Here is a 25,315-nt window from a genome sequence, read left to right as displayed (position 1 = left end):
TTGATGAGCTTGACACTCTACTCAGCTCATTCCCTGAGGATGGCACCCCACTTATCCTCCTGGGAGATTTCAACATCCACCTGGAAGCCTCCCAGTCTGCTGCCTTCTTACCACTACTTCACTCCTTTGACCTCTCTCTGCAGCACTCTCCCCCAACTCACAAGGCTGGAAACCTTCTTGACCTGATCTTTCTGAGGAACTGCTCCTCTTCTAACCCCACTGTTACCCCTTTACACAAGTCCGATCACCACTTCATTTCCTTCTCCATCCCCCTAGCTGCTCTACCTCCCTCCCCTTCTCTCACCCCCACTGTTTCTGTCCGATGTAACCTCCGCTCTCTATCACCCTCCTCCCTTGCCCCCAGAGTCACTGCTTCCCTCCCTCCTCTTGAATCCTTCTCAAAACTACCCACTGATTCCGCATCTTCCGTGCTGCTTTCCTCTCTCTCCTCAGCCCTTGACTCTCTCTGTCCTCTTGTCTCCCGGCCTGCTCGATCCCCCCCTCCCAGCCCATGGGTTTCTGACCTTCTACGTTCCTCCAGGCCAAGCCTATGTGCAGTTGAGAGGAAGTGGAGGAAATCAAAAGACCCGTCGGACCTGTCTTCCTACCAGTCTCTCCTGGCGGAATTCTCCTCCGCTATCACCACTGCCAAAAGAAATTACTACCAAACAAAAATCCAGAACTCCACTTCTAACCCTCGTCAACTGTTCTCCATTTTCTCCTCTCTCTTCAGCACACCTCCCCCACCATCTCAGTCCTTGCTCACTGCTGATGACTTTGCGGTATTTTTTGACGAGAGGTTGCAGATATCTGCAGCACCTTCGCGACCACCACCACTTCTATGCCTGCCTCCATTTCTGTGTCTGCCCCCTGTTTCTCCTCTTTCTGTCCCCTTACAGATGCTGATGTGCCTCACCTCCTGCTCTCCCACCGCCCTACTACTTGTGCCCTGGACCCCATCCCCTCAAACCTCTTTCAGGCAATCATGCCTGACATCCTCCCGTTTGTCACCTCCCTTGTTAACTCCTCTCTGTCCTCTGGCTGCTTTCCCTCATTATTCAAGAGGGCCTACATCACCCCGCTCCTAAAGAAACCCACTCTTGACCCCTCTTGCATTCAAAACTACCGTCCGGTATCTCTCCTTCCTTTTCTATCCAAATCCATTGAACAAGCCGCCTCCAACCAACTCTCTTCCTTCCTCTCTCAGAATAACCTGCTGGACCCCCACCAGTCCGGCTTCAGACCTGGCCACTCGACGGAGACTGCACTCCTCTCAGTCAACGAGTCCCTTCAGGCTGCACGAGCAACATCTCTCTCCTCTGTCCTGATCCTTCTTGACCTCTCTGCGGCGTTCGACATGGTCAACCACTCCATCCTCTTAGCCTCCCTGGCATCTACAGGGATCTGTGGCACAGCCTTAGAGTGGATCCAATCTTATCTCTCTGGCCGGTCCTTCCAGGTGTCCTGGGCTGGAGGAGTGTCAATCCCTCGCCCCCTTGTTACAGGAGTCCCCCAGGGCTCAGTCCTCGGACCCCTCCTCTTCTCCATCTACACGAGATCCCTTGGCCCCGTTATCTCTGCTCATGGCATCTCCTATCATGGCTGCCTGTTATGGCTCGCATCAAATTTAAAACTTTGGTGCTCGCATACCAGGCAGTTAAAGGATCAGCCCCTGTGTATATTCAATCCCTTATCAAGACCTATACACCAATAAGACCCCTCCGTTCTGCCACTTCGTGCTGTCTGGCGCCTCCCCCTCGCCACACCTGCTCTTTACGCTCACGACTGCTGTCTGTCCTGGTCCCACGGTGGTGGAATGACCTCCCGGTGAATGTCAGAACGGCAGAGTCTCTGACCTCCTTCAAGCGCAGACTGAAGACCCATCTCTTCAGGCTACACCTTTCCCTCCCCAACTCACAATCACTGTGATTGGCCTTAGGCCGTTATGGCACTTATGTATAGATATTGTTACTTGTATAGGTATTGTTGTTTTTATAGGCTGTTGTTGTATTCTAGCTGCCAACAGTGGTATGCTAGTTTGAATGTTGATTGTACTCTTCAAGGGTTCTGAATTTCTGTATGATTACACTAGGACTCGGAACTGTACTGTCCTCTCAGGTCTACTTTTGCACTTGTTCTTGTGATTGATTTGCACTTTGTTGTACGTCGCTCTGGATAAGAGCGTCTGCTAAATACCACGTAATGTAATGTAATGTAATGTCATTATTCTGATTGATCATTACATTTTAGTAATGCATATTTAAAAACATGCCATGCCAATTGACCATTTTGAATTTGAAAATTAGCAAGGAAGGGAGTGGGAGTGATATAGAGACAGGAACACAGAGAGGGGGAAAGGGATAGAGAGAAAGAGACAGATAAAGAAAGGGGGGATGCTTACGATGATCATGCTGAGAAAGGCTGCGCCCATCAGCGTGCTCTCCACCTTGATGAGGGAGAGAGAGGGAGGGAGACTCTTCAGCACTGTCTTATTAAGCCCCATACTCATCCCATGACTTTCTGCACCTGTTGGACAGACAACATCAACATCATTCATCAACATCAAACAGCAACATCAATCATCATACATCATCAACAGCAACTTTAACATCAAACAACAATATCAATATGAAACAGCAACAAAATTAAATAATTCAAATTCATACACAAACTGAAACTAATAATCAAACAAACAATGAATGATACATAATCAATACTTAAAGCATGCATACCTCCTAAGTCCTGTTGCAGCTACTGCATCATGTAAATAATCATACACATATAAATGTGAGAGAAAAATTCAACATTTACCGCAATTCTTAACATTATTGTGCTCATCAAGGTATTCGTTGAGGAAGAGCACCATGGGAAACTCAGCAAACACAAGGCTGAGCTGAGACAGACAGACAGACAGAAAAAAATAATCAAGGCCAATCATTTCCAAACAGATAGGCCTGACTGACTGACACAGAGACCAGTATACCAAAATATGTGACTATCTGAGAAAGACTGAATAAATGACATATTGACTAAATATCTGACTGACTGAATGACAAGATATCTGACTTGCTATGCTTTGACTGACAAGCTCAATATCTGACTGACTGACTTAGGGTCTGTGTCCACTACGCTTCTTTTCCAGCAGAAAAAGCTGTGGCAGAGCGCTGGGAAATGCTGGGACGATCTCACCTAAAAATTGTAACGCATACTGTCCTTCTTTTGCGGAAGATATCGCTCATTGTTGTTTGTTTGTTTATTTAATTATTTCACGTTTTCCTCATGAGTTCAACAAACCAAACAAAGCTTGCCCTAGTATGGATACTCTGATATCACTAAAACAAGCTTATCCTCCATATTCTTGCCATTGTATTTGAAACAATGTTATGAAGCCAGGTAACGTTTAGGGTTGTTAGGGTGCTTTTAAGTCCCGCCCCATCTAAGCTGTGAGTGGTCGGGTCATTAAAAATGACATTGATGAGTGCACCACCTTTCTGAAAAGTTGAACTATTTTGAACTTGAAGCACCCGATGTGGCTGCACAAAAAAGGCAGAGCGCGCTGGGAAAAGACGGCAGGTGCCGTGCTCTAGAGGCGGATTAATGCGGCCGCATGCGCTCTCTTCCTATGGAAAATAATAGAAAAAAGGTGCTGGCGCTCGTAAGTGTAGTGGACACAGGCCCTAAATGATTATCTAACCTATTAAACTGAATGACCCACTGTCTGACCGACTGACAGAAAACCTGATTTGGCTAAATATCTGACTGACTCACTAATAGGCTAACTGACTGATGAATGACTGACTTAATGACTTTGACAGATTGAATATCTGACTGATGGAAGCATGGCAGGTCACGCAAAGAGGCGATGCACTCACATGAAACAAGATGTAGAAGACGGACTGGAAGATGATGACATATCGGTGAGATGCTCCCTTAGGGGTCTTCTTCTGCTCCTGCACATGCTCCTCTTTATAGTTCACAAATTCATAGTACTGCTGTGCCATCCTACGAGAGAGAGAGAGAATTCCATGAGACAACAGCAGCAGCAACAGCAAGAAGATGAGTTCCTTTATGATAACATAACATTAGTTAATCGTGAGAACAGGCCATTCAGCCCAGCAACGCTCGCCTTTTCCTACCCCTAAGTATACCTACTGCTTAGTTTGCCTAAAAGCGCAGTAGTGTCAAGCCTAGTCTTGAAAACCCCCAGTGTTTCAGCCTCCACTACATGTCCTGGCAAGCTATTCCACACATTGATCACTCGCTGTGTGAAAAAATGCTTTCTAAAAAAAAATAATATCTGTACGGAATTTCTCTTTTGACAATTTCCATTTGTGCCCTCTCGTTCTGCTAACTGAACAAATCTGGAATAATCACCTATAATTCACTTTCTTAATCCCTTTATTGAATTTAAAAGCCTCAATCAAATCCCCCCTAAATCTCCTTTTACTAAGCTTAAAGAGATTAGCATCTTAATTCTATCCTCAAAACTCTTATCTTTTATACATGGAATCAATCTTATTTCCCTTCTCTGAACCTTTTCCAGCGGCTCTATATCTTGCTTATAGTGCGGTCCCCAGATCTCCACACAGTTCTCAAATTGTGGTCTAACAAGAGTATTGTATAAGGTGAGTGTATATACTCATTACTCCTGGCTCTGTATCCTAGTATCCTGTTGGGTTTTTTTTTAACTGCTATCGCACATTGACTAGAACCTGAGGCTTTGGCCAACTATTACCCAAAGTCTTTTTCAACTTGAGTACTTTCCAGTTTTGTACCCCCCATAAAGTAATCCTGCCTTATATTTGTATTTCCCATCAGAACTTTACCTGTAGTTAAGGTTTCTACCCACTTCTGGATCCTGTTTAAGTCCAAACGGCTAAGCCTCCTAGTATTGTATCATCTGCAAATTTAACTAAAGTACTTTCAATGCCTCTGTCAAGGTCATTCATATAAATAAGGTAGAGCAGTGGCCCCAGTACCGATCCCTGTGGGACTCCACTTCCCACAATACCTTGCTCAGATAAGGTCCATCCTACTACTACTCTTTGTGTTCTATATCGTAGCCAGTTCCAAACCCACTCCGAAATGGCTCCTATAATTCCTAACCTCCTCATTTTGATAACAAGTTTGTCAGGCGGTACCTTATGAAATGCCATCCATCCATCCATTATCTTAACCCGCTTATTCTGAACACTGTCGCAGGGGGACTGGAGCCTATCCCAGCATACATACAGAGAGGCCCCAGCCAACCGGGATTGGAACCCAGGACCTCCTTGCTGTGAGGCAGCAGTGCTACCCACTGCACCATCCGTGCCGCCTCCCTTAACTTTTTGATTAAGGAATTGGAATATGCCATTGGGGCCTGCTGCCTTATTTGTCATAAGTTTATGTCATTTATGTAGTATTTATTTATCCCCTATCTCAGTATTGGCTAAGACATTCTGAGTATTGAGTATGCCTTGCAGCCTACGAGTAAAACTCTAAACAAAGTAGCCAAAATTGCATCAGGACAACAAGAACAATGTGCATATTTTGGAACTGGATAGAACTGGATGAAATGCATAGACATAATGCATGTGATCTACATTAATAGAGATGTGTTCACCTTCTTAGCTGAATCATTAATATAAATTTGGTATCAACTGAATGTGTAGTATTTTGATTGATCTAAGATTAACTATCATTGCGTAATTTAATTATTTATTGAAATTGCTCATTTATAGTTATTATTAAATATTTTATGAGATTGATATTTTATCTTACATTACACCACCATTTGTAGAAGGATGGTATAACCGTATATCGTAAGTTATTCGGCACCCCACGTGTATAATGTGAGGATTATTAAGACCTTTTAATGATCAATCCCTGCAATTAAATTTCATTTACATCTTGTATTTCTCCTTTATTTAACCAGGTGAGTCCCATTGAGATGTTTATCTCTATAAGGGAGCCCTGGCCAAGGGAGGAGCAAGCAGAGATTATAACATAAAGTTCAATACAATAAGAAAGCATAACACAAATGACACATGAATACAATTTCAAGTCAGACCTTAGTTTTAAGTATAAACTTTTAAAATGAGCCACAGGGATGAAGTGATCCAGTTTGATATCTTTCTGGAGCTGGTTCCAGGAACATGGATCATAAAAACTAAAACCATCTTCCCAAATTCTGTGAACGGACAAGGGAGTGTTAAAAGTGGCAGGTTCTGGGAGCTGAGGTTGTTGGAACATGTTTTCTAATTAAAAAGGCTATTTAAATAGCCAGGGAGTTTCCCTATGATAGCTTTATAAATGAAAAAATGCCAATGAAGCCATCTACGGTGGGATAATTAAGTCAGACCTGCCTTTTCATACAAATAACAGTGATGAGTAAGGGATTCAGCATTTGAGATAAAGCATAAGGCTCCATGATAGACTGTGTCTATAGCCTAAAGAGTGGTAGCAGAAGCATGCATATAAAGAATATCACCATAATCAATCTCTCCGAGAAATGAAGCTATGACCAGTTTTTTCAGTGCGGAAAGTTAAACCGTGTTATTTCTAAAATAAAAACCTAATTTAATCTTTAGTTTTTTCACAAGATTTGTGCATTTTAAAAGTAAGCTTTTCATCCAGCCAGATTGGGCACCTCTGATCAACATGAACACTTTGAGATCTGTCTGATAGATCATTTTCAAACCAGCTACTGCTCTGGAGCTCAGTACAATGTTGTGGAGCTTGTTGACAAAAATATTGTGGTCGACAATGTCGAAGGCTTTAGATAAATTAATAAATAAAGCTGCACAATAGTTTTTGTTATCAAGAGCTAGTACAATGCCATTTAACACCTGTGAGGCAGTAGTTCTAACGCTATGGCATGATTTAAAGCCTGACTGGACAGAACTCATTGAACCATTTTCTGCAAAAAATCCTTTAGCTGGGCATTAACCAGAGATTCCATCATTTTAGCAACTGCCGAGAGCTTCGAGATAGGACGGGAGTAGGATCCTCCTTTTGAAAGGGGCAGAACGTAGGTCTCCTTCCATATTCTGGGTACAGGGTACAGACATATCCCCTTCATGTTCTGGTTCCCTGTGTGAAGGTTTGTATTGCTGACTTTTATTCATGCTTGAGAAGTGTTAATACTGAAAATCTGTGGCTTAAGTTCAGAATTAGAATTCTAAGCACTAGACTAAGTAGTAAGTTAACCATTGCACTAGGTGGTGCCAAATCCACTCAACTTGTTAGAGAGCAGACGTATAGGGCAATTGTTCTTATGAAGAGTGCATAGTGGTGATTTCAGCGCACTTATCCCTGGTTATGGGTATGCACTTTGTTGTACGTCGCTCTGGATAAGAGCGTCTGCCAAATGCCATTAATGTAATGTAATGTAATGTAACACTCCCACCCTAGCTACTTTTACCTTTCCCTTGCTTGCGCACATGCACACAATCCTACCATACCTTATCCTACTAACTTCCCATTACCCTATATCTGTTCTGTGTTTGTACGTCTGTTTAATAAATATATTTTATTCAACCTGGTGTGTGTTTTGGTGTCACAAAGACATGAGAGCCGAGTCAAAGAACTTCCAACCTTCAGGTTATTGGTATGCTTAATCACTGATATTGGTTATTTAAATTATTAAAATTAGAATACTAAATTTAGATATTACTATAACTAGATATTTCAGATAACAGTAATCTTTATGAAACGGATTACTTTTTGCAGTTATACTGCTATATAACATTAATTTCTTAGTACGATTATTAGTACGAAACGTTGTATGTCAATCAATCCTAGCAATCTACATATAGCGTGTAGGTAGGGGCATATCCCACACAATTTGTACACCTCATGTGAGGACTGAGACGTATATGTTTCAAATAGTCATCCTCACTATTTCGTAGAGGGTAAAATCTTTACTTTATTTGGCGGCCCATGCGAGGACCCTACATTTATTATCCAGATTTCCCATCCACCGCAAAAGTGATGAATTTGTCTTTGTCTTGTCTTTGTCTGTTTATTCATTACATTTATAGGTAGATAGTGGGCTACACTTATGTTATTTCCACTCTTTATTCTCTACAGTTTTTCGGCACTGCACTACTTCGGCATACATTTAACCATAAACTTGGTTCAAACTATTCAGTTTGCTTATGAATGGTGTGCTATTTCTTTTTGCACTGAATCTTTTATACTTTTTGAATTATTTAACTTTTAATTCAGATTTTCCTGCTATTGAAATGAATGGCGGAATGTTCAGTTGCTAGAGTGGTGATAGTTTTTTAAACTGCCATTACTCTGTCAATTTTTATACAACATACACATATTATACATCAAAATGTGAATTGTTTCATACTGTTTCTCACTCTGGACAACAAATGGATACAATTTTACTTATACCTTATACTTTTTTAATTATGAGTATTTGTTTGAGAACAGCTTTCCACCCAGCATTAAAACTCTACTTGCCATTTCAGTACAGCCATCCGCATTTCATATGCAAATTGGTTGTGTGCCTGATGGAACCCTGGGACACAATAGCATCTGATAAGCAGAGTTGATCTCGAGCTCATAACTGACTACATACAGTTGTGTTCAGGAAAATAGCAGTAGAACATCAGTAACCTGATGAACCACTGTTATTAGTAGTAGTGATATTTCTGAATGGCAAATGCACATGTCATGACATGCACGCTGCTTGTTCTGAGTAATTGACTCATTCATTGAAAGGGGTGTGTAAAATAATACCAGTGTGGAGTTTAATTAGAGAATTAATTCATTCTTTGAAAAAAACAGGTATCATTAATTATCCTTTATTGAGGAAGAAGGCAAGCAAATGTTTCACACATTGTTATAAAATATATTTCCTTCTAAATTGCTAAGTAAAATGGGCCATTCCAAACACTGTTCAGTGGAAGGAAGATCATTTGATTAAAAAGTAGATTGGAGAGGGGAAAACGTATAAAGAAGTGCAGCAAATTATAGGATGCTCAGCTTAAATGATCTCAAATGCTTTAGAATGGCAACAAAAACCCGAAAGAAGCAGAGGAAAACGAGCAACTACTGTTACAAGGGATCGAAGAATAGTCAGAATGGCAAAGATTCAGCCATTCATCAGCTCCAGAAAGATCAAAGATGATCTACAATTACCTGTAAGTGCTATTACAGTCAGACGACGTTTGATCGAAGCTAAGCTATCAGCAAGAAGTCCCCATAAAGCAACATTGTTGAAAAAAGAGAATTGGTTAAAATTTGGTAAAAAATCAATTGGCCCAAAGAGAAATGGCGTAACATTCTGTGGACTGATGTGAGTAAAATTGTTATTTTTGGGTACTGAATTCAAGCCACAGTACACTGTGAAGACAATGAAGCATGGTATGGGGATGTTTTTCATACTACAGCGTTGGGTTCATATACCAGGGATCAGTGGAGGCTGGTGACTTCCAGAATTGAGGAGGCCATTTTTTTCCGCTTGCTCACTTCACTCGCGATGGAATGTTCCCTGTTCTCTTATCTGTCTTTGTGCTGGCCAAAGGCATACTATTTGGAGTGTAAGCTACAGTCAGAAAGTTCTGGCTGATGAAATTCATTGTGCAGAGCTTAGCCTTGTGCCTTCCTGAAGAAATGACATTGCTGTAAGTCTATGAGCCTGCCTGATAATTAAGCTGAGAAATGACATTTGGATGTAATATAAATGCCAAGTGAACATGTGTAAAAGGCAGGAATTTTAATTATGTAGTTAAAAACAATTTTGTTTAGCTTACATTTTTCATTCTTCTACAGCTTCAACATGTAATCACCAATTTAATCAAGTTTAGCATATAAAAAAGATAAGATAACACTTTCTTTATCATATGTAGTTTTATTCAATATATTTAATATAAAATATGTAAAAATATGGTTCCAGTTGGCTTTATCTAACGTTAACGTTATCCACTAGAGGGCAGCACTCTATTCGTATTTAGAGTGAATTTCCTCACAGAGCAACAATTCGGTAATTTGATATGGAAGATTATTAAATTGACTTGTAATAAAACGAAATGGACTACATTAAAAATAAAACTGTTCAATAAATCCCAAATGGTGTCTAACATGACCTATTGAATGTCATTCTCACTCCCTAGTATCTGGAATCTGCATATCTCCAGCCCAAGATCTCAAATTGCGCTAGAATCTCGCCGACTTCCGAGGTAGTTTTAAGCAAAAGTGTTTGACCAAATGAGCTATAAACTCCAGGGTTGATAGCCAGGGGTGTTCTCTAAATTTCCTGAAAAGCACAAGTTGATAGGACACTATGTAGCCACTATGGCGAGTGTTTGTTTGACTGAAGTGACTAGCGAATTCTCAAAATGGCTTCTGTGTTGAATAGGAAAGGAAAGGACAGTTGATTCCAAATGAACCAGTAGCATGTGATTGGACGAACAAAATGTCAATCTTTCAGCCCTGGACACAATGCATGGTGAGGCCAGGCCTCCGTTGCCCACCCATTTTCAGTGATCTGGCCAATCACATATTGGCATGAAAAAAAATGCATTACATTGACTTCTATGAAAAGCGAATTTCCTAGGGGAGGCCTGGCCTCCCTTAATACAAACTGATAGGGAAATCTGGCCTGTTGCTTTACAATTGCAATATTGGGTTTTAGCCATGGGAAAATTTAGATTTATGAACAAAACTAAAATAATATGAATATAAAAAATAAAAAATGTTTTTTGTTAAAATAAATAAATAAAATAAATATATTTATTGTTTTTTTTAAATCTCTCTCTTCTCTCAAATTATTGGGGAGGCCAGGCCTCCTCCACCTCTATGGAGGAGCCTCCACTGCCAGGGATCATGGATCAGTTTGAAAATGTCAAAATAATTGAAGAGATTATGTTGCTGTATGGTGAAGAGGAAATGCCCCTGAAATGGGTGTTTCAACAAGACAACGACCGCAAACACACAAGTAAGCAAGCAACATCTTGGTTCCAGACAAAAAGGATTGAGGTAATGGAGTGGCCAGCTCAATCCCCCGACCTCAACCCCATTAAAAACTTGCGGGGTGACATTAAAAATGCAGTTTCTAAAGCAAAACCTAAAAATTCACAGGAACTGTGGAAAGTAGTTTGTTCATCCTGGGCTGAAATACCTGTTTCTAGGTGCCAGAAGTTGGTTGACTCGAACACTGATGTGCAGCAGTTATCAAAAACAATGGTTATGCAACTACATATTAGTTCAGTAATTTAAAGTGAAGTTAAATCTTGAAAAATGTCTTCAGTTTATACAGTTTGAAGAGAGTTTGAAGAGAAATGTCAACACTGCCATTTTTTTGAACAGATTAATATTATTTTTCTTTGTCACTGTAACAAACTGTTCAGAGGACCCAGACGCAGACCAGGGAGTATGTTTTTAATCAGTACAAAATCAAGGCCAGGTATTCCAGTAACACACAATGCCAGAATCGAGATGCAGAAGAATAAACCAAAAAACAAGGCAGGGGTCAAAAGTACAAGAAGTCAACAGGCAGAGGTGTAAGAGGGCTAGGCAAAATCAAAGCCAATAGAAGCAGAAAAAATGTCAGATGTGCAGACAAAACAGAAAGGATAAGGCAAACTCAAAATCAAGGCAGGTGTCGTTACAGAATCTCAAATAAATAGGCTTACGAATAATCAGCGACTGAGTATTGATCAACGTTCTGACAAAGTATCAAGCAGAGACTGGGGTTTAAATACATGAGGGAAAGTGACATACTAGGCGGGGCATGGGAGTGAGGAGGGCTGACCAAATAAACAACAGGTGAAGAACATAATAGGGTAATGAAACAATAACAAGGGGGAAACAAAAATGCGGACTGGGTGCACATAGGCCAACACGTAATATTGTAATTTTGAGCTTCATGGCAAAGGCTGTGAATACTTATGTACATGTGATTTCTTCGTTTTTTATTTTTAATAAATTTGCAAAAATCTCAAAAAAACTTTTTTCACGTTGTCATTATGGGGTATTGTGTGTAGAATTTGGAGGAAAAAAATGAATTTAATCAATTTTGGAATAAGGCTGTAACATAACAAAATGTGGAAAAAGTGAAGCGCTGTGAATACTTTCCGAATGCACTGTATATAGACTTATATAGACGTATATAAGCTCCATACATTTTTCATCAAACATACAGTCACCCAGCACATTATTAGGTATTTATTACTTATTTTTTAGACTTCTACTGCTGTAGCCTATCCAAAGAGTTATGATGCGTTCTGTGTTCAGAGATGCTCTTCTGCATACCACTGTTGTAATGTGTGGTTATTTGCATTACTGTCAGCTTCCTGTCAGCTTTGACCAGTCTGGGTGTTTCTGTCTCCAGAACTGCTGCTCACTGTATTTTTTTCTCAGGAGATCAGCCGTTTCTGAGATACTCAAACTACCCTGTCTGCCACCAACAATCATCCCATGGTCAAAGTCACTTAGCTCACATTTTTCCCCCATTCTGATGCTTGATGTGAACTAAAGCTCCTGACCCATATCTACATGATTGTATGCATGACTGTGCCCACCGCAGCCTCAGCTTTCTGTTCTTGGCTGACAGAAGTGGAACTCCTGGGATTTTCACTCACAAGTCTCTAGAGTTTACTCAGAATGGTGTGAAAAAGAAAAAACATCCAGTGAGCAGCAGTTCTGCGGACGGAGATGCCTTGTTGATGAGAGAATTCAACAGAGAATGGCCAAACTGGTTCCAATTGACAGAAAGGCTAGGGTAACTCAATTAACCAATATGTACAATTATGGTGAGTGGAAAAGGCTGATGGGCTACAACAGCAGAAGACCACATCGGGTTCCACTTCTGTCAGCCAAGAACAGAAAGCTGAGGCTGCAGTGGGCACAGGCTCACCAAACTGGACAGTTGAAAACTGGAAAAAAACGTAGCCTGGTGTGATGAATCTTGATTTCTGCTGAGGCATACAGATAGCAGGGTCAGAATTTGGGGCCAACAGCATGTATCCATGGACCTAACCTGCCTTCCGTAAACAGTCCAAGCTGGTGGCAGTGGCATTAGATACATTTGGTATAGATACTACTTCTCACCTTTAAAGCCTCTCATGGGTTTGCCTCTTTTTACATTATTTATTTCTTCCATATCCTCCCTCACGAACGCTCCGTCTGCAAGGTGCAGGCTTCCTTGTTATTCCTAGAATGGCTAAAAGTACCAAAGGTGGCAGAGCCTTTTCTTATCGTGCTCTTTTTCTGTGAAACAAATTGCCTGCTGATGTTTGGGGTGCAGACAGTACCACCTTATTTAAAGCTATCTTTTTAGTCTTTCCTATAGTTGAGGGGCAGGAGTGGGTGGCTGGCATAAGCTATCGAGTCTGTCACTGGATCATTATTGGTAGTGCTGTGTGTAAGCTGAACCAGTCATGGTCTGGTGGTGACTGTCTCAAGCCTGCCATCGTGGCTGTGTTGGCCACTGCCTCTGTTTCCCTTAGCTATGCTGCCATAGTAGTATTCTGCGGGGGTTTTCCTTATCGCATGCAGGCACCGCTCCCTCCTGCTTTGATTAATCAATTACCATCTGAACCCCCTAACAATGTTACTTTCCTCTTTTCCCTGCTCTGGGCAGGTGCCCAGAGCTCTAGCCCTCCAGCCACTGTTGATTCAGCTGTAGCACAAAGCCTGTCCCCTTGCCTGACAGAGCCACGCATTGGTGTTCCTGCTATCCCTCCATGTGACTGGAGTCATCTCTATTTGGACAGAATTCATTTGGATTGGACATATACGAACTATAATTCATCTGTTTATATTTACCATCATTTTTACAACAAACCGGTATTAACCAGCAGCAGATGGGTTCCTCCACTGAGTCAGGTTCTGCTCCAAGGTTTATTCCGGTTTTTCCTTGCCACTGTTGCCCGAGGCATACTCTTGGGGGTCAGTTCCCTTTGTTAAAAGCGCCATACAAATAAAAATTGATTGACTCTGCTTGAAGGAAGAGGCTATTGTGATATCACGACCTGCAGTGCCTTTCCAAATGATAATGTTTCTTATAGGCATGTTTGTGAATAATTGCACTCCAGCGGGGCGTGTTCTCATTGTTCTTTCTGAATTTCTGATGGTAGGCTACTACTACTGGTGACAAAACTGTCAAAACTGACCAAAAAAATCTATGCATGTTTTTCAAACACAACTTGTACAAGGCTTATAAAAGTGTACATTTCTGAAAAAACTATTTACTGCACACACATGTTTGAAGACTTAAATTAAAGAAGAGGCTTGTACCATTCAGAAATTTGAGACATAACAAATTCATGTCAGAGCATGTACGTACAGTGTACACAAAAAATACAAAAAACATAACAAAACAGCTTGTTTTCATAGTATAGCACCTAATATCTAAATTCCGAAATCAAGGACCAACCCAGAACTACTTTATATTCATGCACAAACTTGATCTCAACTTGTGTACAAAATATTGTAAAGAAATGACAAGCATTAAAATTCCACATGAATTTTCCAAAAACTGCACCCAGCTCCTCGTGTCCCCAAATCTCTCCAAATACAACACATCTGCATATCTTTTTGTCCAGACACATGAATGATTAGAAAAGCTTATTTTCCTATTAAAACAGATTTTTTCATACAAATTGTAAAGGAAATGAAACTTTCCGTGTATTTTATTCACATATACACTCAGTGACCACTTTATTAGGTAGACCTATTTAATCTGCCAATCATGAGGCAGCAACTAAATCCATACAAGAGTATGTGTATGAGAGAATGTTTTTATAAAGCCTGCCCAAAGTGTCCAAAAAGCTCTCCAGTACAATTACAGGTTTTTCTATAAGTCCAAATCCTGTAATTACGCACGTCTGTATATTCATTCTGCTATGCGAATGCAGTCATTTACCTGAATGACACATTATACCTTGTGGGAAAGTGTAGGAAACCCTGTACAAGAAGCCTTTACATTAGTTTCGTACTGAAATGGCCTAGCAATGCATTTACGCAACGATAAGAAGTAGTTCAGTATAGTCCTGGCAAAAATATAGTTCTCTCAAAAATGGCTGAACAGATTACAAAATTAGCTTCAATGTTAGTCAGAAAACGGTTGTACCAGGTGGGATATTTGGTTCCATAAATATGTCTGGCTTTGCAGATAAGAGGCTGAAAAGCATTTAAACAGCTCTTCTCACTTGCGGGTCTTTTTAACAATCTGCCATTGCCATTTTGCGGTTTTATTACATTGCAGTTTTTTGTATGATATAAATGCAACAATAATTGAGGGTTAAACACCATTGCAATAAATGCCAAAAACTTTCTCCTATCCAGATGCATGATTTCTCGGTTACACCTTCCTTGATCTTTTCCCTCTATCCCAGCTCTATTTTGTTTTTTCCTCACATTTCCCAATGCTTCCTTCACTCTCTTCATTGCTTCTGTAATCTTACTCTTTGCTTGTGTTTTTTTCACCTCCGCCAGCCTCTTCCTTTTTTCACACTGCTTTGCTCGCACTTCGTGATTTCCCCCAAGGTGATAACAAACAGCCAGATCTTTAGACAACGTGCACACTTCTTTTGAACACCCATCTTTCCCACACCTTCTACACCTGTAACCCACTTTTCTACAAACCACTCCCAGATGTCCATATTCCTAACTCCAGTAACACCACAGTGGATCATTCATATGCGCTCACCGTGCAACTAACATAATCTAAATAAACCTTCCCTGGTAATTCCCTGTAAAACTCAAGTAGTACTGAACCAAATTCAATTTCCAAAAACGTACAATTAAAAGTCTTAAAAAGACAAACAAAACAAAAGATCAGTGAAATAATCCAAACAAAATTTGCGCCTTGCTTGCCAACAGCCAACAACCAAACCTAGTGCACAATGTAAAAATGTAACATTCAATTTAAATAAATAATATGCCGGCACGCTAGATGGCGCTGACAGGCTTTTTGTTACAAACACAAACACAAGCTATATTGTAGCTATATTATTTGCTATAATGTGTTACAGTAGCCCACCACAGAGAATATTCTCATAAGGCATGTAACATGTTTGGATAAGGGCGCTATATAAATGCCAACCATGTTACAACTGTGTTGCATGGGGATAGACTTGCAGTTTCATTGCTTATTAATTTCTCCAATTCATGAACTTACTTAAGGTTTAAAAATATTTTTTTTAATAACTCACACATTCCTTTAATGCACAGAGCTCAAACTCGCAGGCCAGCACAGCAGATATATGAGTGCATTTTTTTGATTTTTGGGTGAGAAAATGCATTCAATTTTGAAGCTTTATAATTGTGCCAGCTCTCCCCAATATGGTTTCCGGCTATTTTTTGGGGAAATGTTTTCCCAGGGGGGAATGAGAAGAGAATGATAGAATTGGTGCCTTGGACTAGATACCCCAATGAATCTGTGAAAATATCTTTTTTGTTTGACATATTAAATTAAACATGGCATTTTTATAACCTCAGACAAAAGCAATGATACAATCGCAAGCAGTAATTAATGGGGTCCAAGCAACATGCGGCAATTATGGCAAAATAATTTTTTATGCTGTAGACACATATTGGATGAATGTAAAAATTTCTATTTTTACATTCAGTTCATGGTAAAATGGTAAAATGGAAAAATTAAGTTATTCCCTAGGATGCAAGTTACATGATGATCTTCCATTGCTAAGGCTGTCATATGCCCACAAACAACTGATTGTCTGATGGTGGCCATATTTTTTAGATATGACACATGTTTGCTTGTTATAGCACCATCTATGAGCAGAGAGTCCACAGAATAAAGGGCTGTACTATTGTAGTTTTGTGAAGATTGGACAAAGCATTCACAAGTTATAGTTGTTTTAGCCATGCCCAGAACACGTGTTGGCCATATTTTTTGAAAAGTCAACATTTTTTCAGAATTACAAAATTTCAGACTCCACACACTATTTGTAGCCTAATTTGGTCAAGATATGCCAAAAGACCCCAGACTAGTTGTATAATTGTACAAAAAAAAAAAAAAATTGGCAGGAAATTACATTAACAGTGACTGGCTACATTATTTAAATACAAATATTATAATAATATGAGGAACCTCATCTTAATCTGATGGAACTCAAACAAGCTCACAAGGTACTGGGTCCAATGACCAACCTCTCCCTCCCATTTTTCTCACCTGGTGATGTAATTCCCCAGTGACGCCCATAAGGGAACTATGACTATTCCAATTGCAACAGCCGATGGTACCAGGGTGTAGTATCGCTCCCAGTAATTGCTGGATACAAAGAGAGCATATATTCCTGAGGCCAGGAACATCATCCACTTGGTGCCCAGAAACCTGAGGGAAAAATTTTTTTTTTACTAAATAAAATAATTGCTGCCTTTTGCCCAATGTATGCTGGGATAGGCTCCAGCCCCCCTGCGACCCTGTTCAGGATAAGTGGGTTAGGATAATGAATGAATGAATTAAATAATTGCTAAAATGGAAAATAATCAAAGATAAGAGCAGTCTGGCAGTCAGAGGATTGCTGGTTCGTTCCCCACCCAAGCTGTGTCAAAGTGTCCCTGAGCAAGACACTGAACCCCTAAATGCTCCTGAGAAGCTGGTTGGTGCCTTGCATGGCAATCAATCGCTGTTGCTGTGTGAGTGTGTGAGTGTGTGAATGGGTGAATGAGAAGCATCAATTGTGCAGCGCTTGGGATAAAGGCACTATATAAATGCCAGCCATTTACCATACTTAAACTGAAATACTTCTATTCACTTGTGTTACCTTAACTAAAGGAGGTCAATAAAAATATTTTTTATGGATGTATTTTCTTCTTTATGCATGTGTCCTCTTCTATATTAATGTTTTCTCATTTTGTTTTAACAAAGCAAAAAATATTCTAGCAACACAATCCTTTTTGTTGTGATGGCAATAAAGTTAACTTAATCTGATTTGGCAAAAATAAAAGTGGGGGGGAGGGGGACTTGGCAGTACCAGATAAGTACAGAGATGGAGAGGAGGGGGGGCAGTACCGGATGAGTACAGGAGTATAGAGGAGGCTGATGATGGGTGTGACATTGATTCCCATCAGCATTTTATTATCGATGTCCTCCAATCCCAGACTGCCATACTTCACCTCCCTGTAGGTTTCATCATAGTGCAGGATCAGCTGCATCTGGAGAAGGCCTGTAGTGGGCAGGGTCAGGGGCAGAGAGTGGGGCATGAAAGCAAAACAGAGGAATGTTCGCATCATTCCCAGCATTTAATTAGAGGCAATGACTTAGGTTTAATTATTTTCACTAAGACTAAATATGCATTGATTGTTCTTTTATTATTTATTTATTTACTCTCTTGATTTTTTCATTTTATCAATTTTCCCAAATCTTGAACATTCAGCTGCATTGATGTGTCATTGCTTCAACTTGCCCCATAATTTACAGAGCGTACAGAAAGGCCTGCATTTCGCTTTCCAGTTCACCAGCTGAGCTGCATAGGCTCTGCTTCAGGGGAGCATAGTTAATGTGCTGCTGGAGCAGGCAGACTGCAGGAGCCAGATCGACCACAGGAGCTCACTAGAAAAGCACAATAAGAGGAAATTCCTGTCCACTTAATCCCTCCCTCCTGGACCAAGTCCAAATCCAGTAATGCTCTTCTTTGCCAGCAGGTGTCAATGGTGATGTCAGGATTAAACACCAGCACATTAGCTGCCAGCCCCCCCTACCCCTAACCTGCCAAAGCAACCTGACTGCTGGCAGCTACAGCAAGATTGACAGCTCCTTCACACAGACTATGTACTAGACTAGGTACAGCATGACTGACATATTATTCATACAGTGTGCAAGACTAACTACAGCGTGACATTTGTTCACACAGACAGTGTGCTGGACTGTCAGCTACAGAATTAGTCTCTGAGCAACTGGGTTGAATATTGTCAGTGATTAAGGTTCCGTGGTCATTGCAGGAGTTTGGCGATTCCTATGCACACCCATGTAGATGCTGTAGGTGATCATCCCAGCCACGCTGGCTGCCACCACATTCTTCACCACACCTAGCCTCTTCCTCCTATAGTATTTCCTCTCCTCTTCTTCCTCATCATACTCTGGGTGGGGACCAAGGAAGTCCTCCATCTACGAGAGACAGGGATAGAGATGAAGGTGAGGAACAGAGAACAAGAAGGAAAGACATTTAACCTTTAAAACTAAATCATGTAATAATTTCAAATTATTTTCAATTACAATACAGGTCAGTACATTACCCCCCCTTCAATGCTTTCATCTGGACCATCTGGCGGCATTAGCTCTGTGTCACCAGCAGGCAGAGCTCCCGGCTGTGCAGCTTCACTGTAAACATTTCCTAGTGCTTCCGCCATCTGGTGGTCACCCTATGCAAGGTAGAAATCAGTAAAGTTACTGGTAAGTGACTCCACCGAATGCACTCCTCCGGTCCTGGAGGGCCATTGTGTCGGCAGGTTTTTGTTTCCATCAATTGCCCTGGCTAAATGAGCTAATTGGCTGTACATAGCAACACTGGTTCTCTCATTAGATCACAGTAAAAGATTTCATATAGGGACACAAGAACAGTTTTCAGCTGTCATTTACGTGACTATCAGAAAATGAAGCTAAAATGTCAGATGACGTAAATGTTGCATGGTACACAGCTACATCTAATGCTGAATACGGATTTTTAAGAGCAGATAAAAATATAATTACATTACATTACATTACAAAGCATTTAGCAGATGCTCTTATCCAGAGTGATGTACAACGAAGTACAGAGGAACAAGTGTGAAGAGGACCCTAGAGGACAGTACGACTCCTATGATTTAAGAGCATCTATTTAAATTTTATTTAATATCAATTAAGATAAATATGCACGAAACATGACTGGTAAATGCTCTTATCCAGAGTGGTACTTAAAAAAACTAAATACTAAATGCATCTAATAAAAACAGAACATTTATTTTGCATTTAAGTTATAACAAAGTTTCTGTAAGTGACTGAAGCTTTTAGTTCCTTTTAATGTTGAACAATTATACAAGAACAAGACATGAGTGAATATTTAAATTTTATATTTAAACTATCCTATAATACGCTCGCACATGCACATGCAGACATCACTAACAATACATCTTGCAGTTTTATATTTCCTATACCCAAACAATAATAACAAAAACTTCTGTATAATTACAAATGAGAGAGGATTGTGTGCTCCAACAAAGCCAGATTACTTTTCTTCATATAAAAATTAGTGCAGTACAGATTTATTCCATGGCACTTTTCGAAGAAAGTAGGGTTGTTAACCCTGGCTCCTGGTAAAATTCCCAGAAATCTGACTCGCAACAGAAAAAGGCCAGAAAAAGGAATAAGAAACCAAATGTCCATGTCCAAAAAAAGTCAGTCTTAGTGTGTTGTTCAAAAGTGCAGAATGTCCAGGAGTAGTTGATTGATTTCCTGCCAAATAAAGGCCTTGACCAGGTAGAGCAAGCAGAAGCCACAAGCAAAGTAACCAAACGATTCAGTTTTCTCTGTACCTGTTGATTGAATCTTGTTTTTGATTCAAGTGTTTCTTTGTATTGAAGCATTTTTGTTGAAAAACATTGGCTAAAACTGCTATAATCTGTAGAAAATTGTTGAATAAAAGGATAGGAGTGGAGCTTAACAAACCACACCTGTCCTCTGCGGCCATCTTGGATTCTGTCTCCAATAGACTAGTGACTAGTGAGAGTAGGCAAATTCAAGTTTCCAAATGAGTTGATTTCTCTCGCATTGTAGGAAAGAGATATTCCAGCCACAAACTTCCCCATCTTCCTCCACCCCCGTTTGATATTGCGCAAACCACAAAAGATAGCGTGACTAGTTTGAATCCGGAATGGTAGGCCTAAAGAGACAAAGGACTGGCTTTACAAAACGGAACATAGTGAGTAGAACGTTATTTATTAATAGTTATATAATTCATAGGCTACATTATAAATCATCCACAAAGACCCATTCAAATAACCGCACCTGTATTTGTACTGTAGTTAGATGTGTATTTATATATTTATTTTCTTTAAAAAAAAAATTGTGAATTCCTGCTATTTTATATTTAATTTTTGTAATATGCTATTTTAAATGTTAAGTCATTGTGTTATTGCAAACTCTACAGGCGTGATGCATTGGACTAGCACATGAGTTCAAGCCATCATGCAGTTGTTCTGTCTAAAAACAGTTTTGCATGTACAGCAGTAAATTTTGAGTTAATTTTTTCTTTTTTTCTTTTGTGTGCATGTTTATGTTCTGTTTTGCACTGAGTATAAAAATAAATGACAATCAGCGTCGTCCCACTCGAGGGAAGCACAGGAGAAAGGCCCCAAGGTGTTTGTGGAATTTTTCCCTGGAAAACCTTAAATATCTTGGAAATTAATGGGAATATCAAAAAGCTGTGAACAAGCACACCATTCGGGATCATGTTAGAGGGAGTTGTTTACCTCATTGCTATTGGGGGCTTTGGGCTGATATGTTTAATTGTCTTCTTCTGTGTTACTCTGTAAAGCGTCTTTTTGACAGTCTTCTGTGAAAAGTGCTATACAAAAATAAATTTAATTCAATTCAATATTGCTGGACGTTTTCCAGTTGATTTGGTGTCGACAGCTCGAAAACTGTGGGAGGCGATTAGCATCAAAAACGTGCGGAATAATAATTATAATAAAAAAATACTACTAATAATAATAATAATAATAAGAATAATAATAATAAAGTTGACTTTATTATTGTTGCTCTGCAAAAACGCTAATAATAAATAAAGCTAAACAATAACAGTTGTCTGTTGTTTCGCGATCACAATAACTAGAGATATGCATTTCCTAAAGAAAATGTGGAGTGTGATTGTGGCAAATCAGTGGACTATTGCTACTATTGCTAATACTATGCCGTTTAAATATTTTCCTGAACAAGCAGGTGTAATAAAATAGTGTTACCTAATAAATTATTATGAACGGCAGAAGGCAGAGGCGATTGTGACATCACAGACTTCCTTGAGCACACTGATGTACATGCGTACCTAATAACATGGTCACTGAGTTTATATAAACTCTGCCAGAGGGCAGACACTTGTGACATCACAGGCTTCCAGGACCACAATGCTGATTTACATATAATTAGCGGATTAGCGGAACTGCTAGAGTGAGGCTAGAGTGTAAATAATGCTGCTGTTAACATTGTGAGAATCAGGATGAAAAGCTGAACATTTTGATGTTTAATATACAGTCCCCTATTGGAACAGCAAGGTCAATTCCTTTATTTTTGCAATACTCTGAATACAATTGAGTTTGAGGTCAAAAGATGTACATGAGATGACAGATCTGAATTTCAGCTTTTATTTCCTGGTATTTTTATCCTTTATAGTTGTTGAACACGGGGCTTAAAGCAAGAAAAAATTTTGTGCTTGAAATGTACTGTTAAGAATAATTAAATGAACTGAAATTATTCTGTTGAGGTGGTGGCTGAGACTACTTATAAATGTCGACAAACAGATGTGGAAAACTCATGATTGAATGAATTTAAATTTTTTCATCCAACGTTTTTTTAAGAAACCACTGCGGGAAACAATGAATATGCTAGATGCTGTGTTATAACTTGCCAAGATCATCATCATAATAGCTAACATTCAATCCAAGAATTCAATCCATGTTCAGGCTTGTAGACTCATTACATTACATTACAAGGCATTTAGCAGACGCTCTTATCCAGAGCTACATACAATGAAGTGCAGATTGAACACAGGAACAAGTGTGATTAATTCATCTATAAAAATATATATAATCAAGAGCTTGAACTCATCAAGAGGAACAAGGTGTTAGAGCCTTAGCAAGCCTTGAAGGTTGTTCCAAATGTGAGGTGCATTAAAACTAAATTAGGTTTTTCCCAGCTCTATACTCACTTGAGGGATCTCCAGTGCCAAGCGTTCTTGCGAGCGTGTTGTAATTGCTGGTTTTGTATTTGAGTAGTGAGCATAAATAGTGAGGTAATTCTTGAATAAGAGCTTTATAGACGAACAAAATGCTATGTTGGGCTCTCCTTACATTAAGGGAGGGCCATCCTACGTTTTTCTAAAGCTCACAATGGTATGTACGGTAGCTGTCCCTGGTAATAAAACACAATGCAGAATGGTAAACTGAATCCATTTTAAGAGTTGAAGGTACAGCATGTGTGTAAATTGTCTCAGCATGGTCAAGTACAGGAAGAAGTGTCGCTTGAACTATAATCTTTCTACTCTCATAAGAGAAACCAGATTTATTTCTACATAAGAACCAAGATTTGCCTCCAGACGATTCTGCAAATTCTAAATTTGTGTTTTAGAAGTTAGAGTATCATCAACCCAGATACTTATAATGAGGGAATCAATTTCAGTTCCATTCAATGTGTGAATATTCAGATTATTAATAGAGTTACTAGATCTAGAGAAATACTTTTTTTTTTTTTTTCAATTTAGTACCAGCTTAAGGTCAATGAGGGATTTCTGGAGAGAATTAAAGCCATGCTGAAGATCAATAATAGCCTGCTGGGCTGAGGAGGCACTGGTATAGATAACCATTTCATCAGCATAGAAATGTAATTTACAATTACTCTGCTAGATATAAATATAATATAATATAAATTGTGAATAGCAATGGACCCAGAGTCGAGCTTTGAGGGACACCTTTAACAATGCCGAGAAAGCTTGATTACTTCCCATCTACTGAGTTCTATCCTGTAGGTAGTTTTGAAACCAGATGCAAGCAGAGTTATCAAGACCAATGGCAGATAGCCTTTGTAAGAGCAACTCCTGGTCAATAGTATTGAAGGCTTTTGATAGGTCGATGTAGAGAGCTGAACAGTGATGCTTTTTATCAAGCGAGCTCACTATGTCATTAATTAATAAGGATGCAGCTGAGATAGTGATAGTTCTAAAACCTGATTGATGTACATTTAAAATACCATGTAAGGATAAAAACGAATGTAACTGAGAATTGATTAGAGTTTCAAAAATTTTAGCAAGACATGAAAGCCTAGATATAGGGCGATAATTATTCATATCGCAAGGGTCACCACCCTTGTGAAGCGGGAGAACTTTAGCTGCCTTCCAAGTCTTAGGGATTGAACCAGAAAGAATTGACATATTGAAGATTTGGGCCAATGGTTCACCAATCAGATCGGCAGAGAGACGTAGAAGGTATGGGTCCAGCTTATCAGTTGCTTTCCTAGCCTCAATTTTAGTTAAGGCTTTCCAAACTTCCAATGTGGAGAAGGTTCTAAAAGATTAAGATTTTTATTTAAGCAAGCTGTAGGAAGGGCTGTTTGACAGACATTCTGAGTACCAGAACTAGGTAAAGAGGTGTTCCGCAAACAATGTGCCGCAAAGTTTCTATCAAATAAATAACCAGCAGAAATCAAGTGCTGATTAAAGGCATCACTAATTTCCTCTCTACCAGTAATAGTAATCGAATTTCAGATTATTTTCTGAGGAAGAGAGGCAGAGGATTTTGTGTATATAGTGATTTAAATGCTTTCCAGAAAGAGGATGATAGCATTTAGATAATGAGATTTAACTTTTTTATCTGAAGAGTGCAATTATTTCTAAGCTGCCTGAAATAAAGCCAATCAGAATCCAAGTCCATGGATCTTGCCTTGGCCCAAGCTGTATTTTGGTCTCTGAGTAACTGAGAGGAGAGGAGAAACATGGATTTGTTCTATTTATAATACAAAGTTTTTTAAACTGAAATGGCAGGCATTTATATAGCGCCTTTATCCAAAGCGCTGTACAATTGATGCTTCTCCATTCACCCATTCATACACACACTCACACACCGACGGCAATTGGCTGCCATGCAAGGCCCTGACCAGCTCGTCAGGAGCATTTGGGGGTCAGGTGTCTTGCTCAGGGACACTTCAACACAGCCCGGGCGGGGGATCAAACCGGCAACCCTTCGACTGCCAGACGACTGCTCTTACTGCCTGAGCCATGTCGCCCCCATGTCGATAAAAACTGAGCGTGTTTATCAGGCACTCGAGGAGTTATCCGATAGCCAATCCAGATTTATATCACCCATAAATAGTAGTTGCAGTATGTAGTATGCAGTTGAAATTGTACTTCCCTCTAGGGTCTTTCAGTGCACTTATCCAAGGTTATGGGTATGCACTTTGCACTTTGTTGTACGTTGCTCTGGATAAGAGCGTCTGCCAAATGCCATTAATGTAATGTAATGTAGTAATTCTGATGAGGCATAAGAATAAATTAATTTCCCAAAGTCTTCTAAAGCATCACAGTTTACAGATGGGGGACGATAAAAACCAGTAACTGTTAAATGATTATTACCCCCAGTGCTGATATCTAAAACAATGTACTCAATG

At 39.7% G+C, this 25,315-nt stretch overlaps 1 protein-coding gene across 1 annotated transcript in view; it reads right to left on the bottom strand.

The window, feature by feature from the left end:
* Positions 1 to 25,315, bottom strand: part of unc93b1 (unc-93 homolog B1, TLR signaling regulator) — a 60,563-nt gene that overhangs the window by 28,230 nt on the left and 7,018 nt on the right. Inside the window, exons 2-8 of the mRNA XM_061251732.1 lie at positions 19,204 to 19,329; positions 18,934 to 19,075; positions 17,981 to 18,134; positions 17,138 to 17,299; positions 3,873 to 4,002; positions 2,812 to 2,893; positions 2,402 to 2,526 (exon numbers count right to left, since the gene is read on the bottom strand). Coding sequence (XP_061107716.1) covers positions 2,402 to 2,526; positions 2,812 to 2,893; positions 3,873 to 4,002; positions 17,138 to 17,299; positions 17,981 to 18,134; positions 18,934 to 19,075; positions 19,204 to 19,317 — 909 coding nt within the window. The 5' untranslated portion in view covers positions 19,318 to 19,329. The remainder of the gene's footprint in view (positions 1 to 2,401; positions 2,527 to 2,811; positions 2,894 to 3,872; positions 4,003 to 17,137; positions 17,300 to 17,980; positions 18,135 to 18,933; positions 19,076 to 19,203; positions 19,330 to 25,315) is intronic.

The sequence above is a fragment of the Conger conger genome, chromosome 8 (genome assembly GCF_963514075.1).
Source record: "Conger conger chromosome 8, fConCon1.1, whole genome shotgun sequence".
NCBI lineage: Eukaryota > Metazoa > Chordata > Actinopteri > Anguilliformes > Congridae > Conger > Conger conger.
This window is presented reverse-complemented; position numbering and strand designations above follow the sequence as displayed.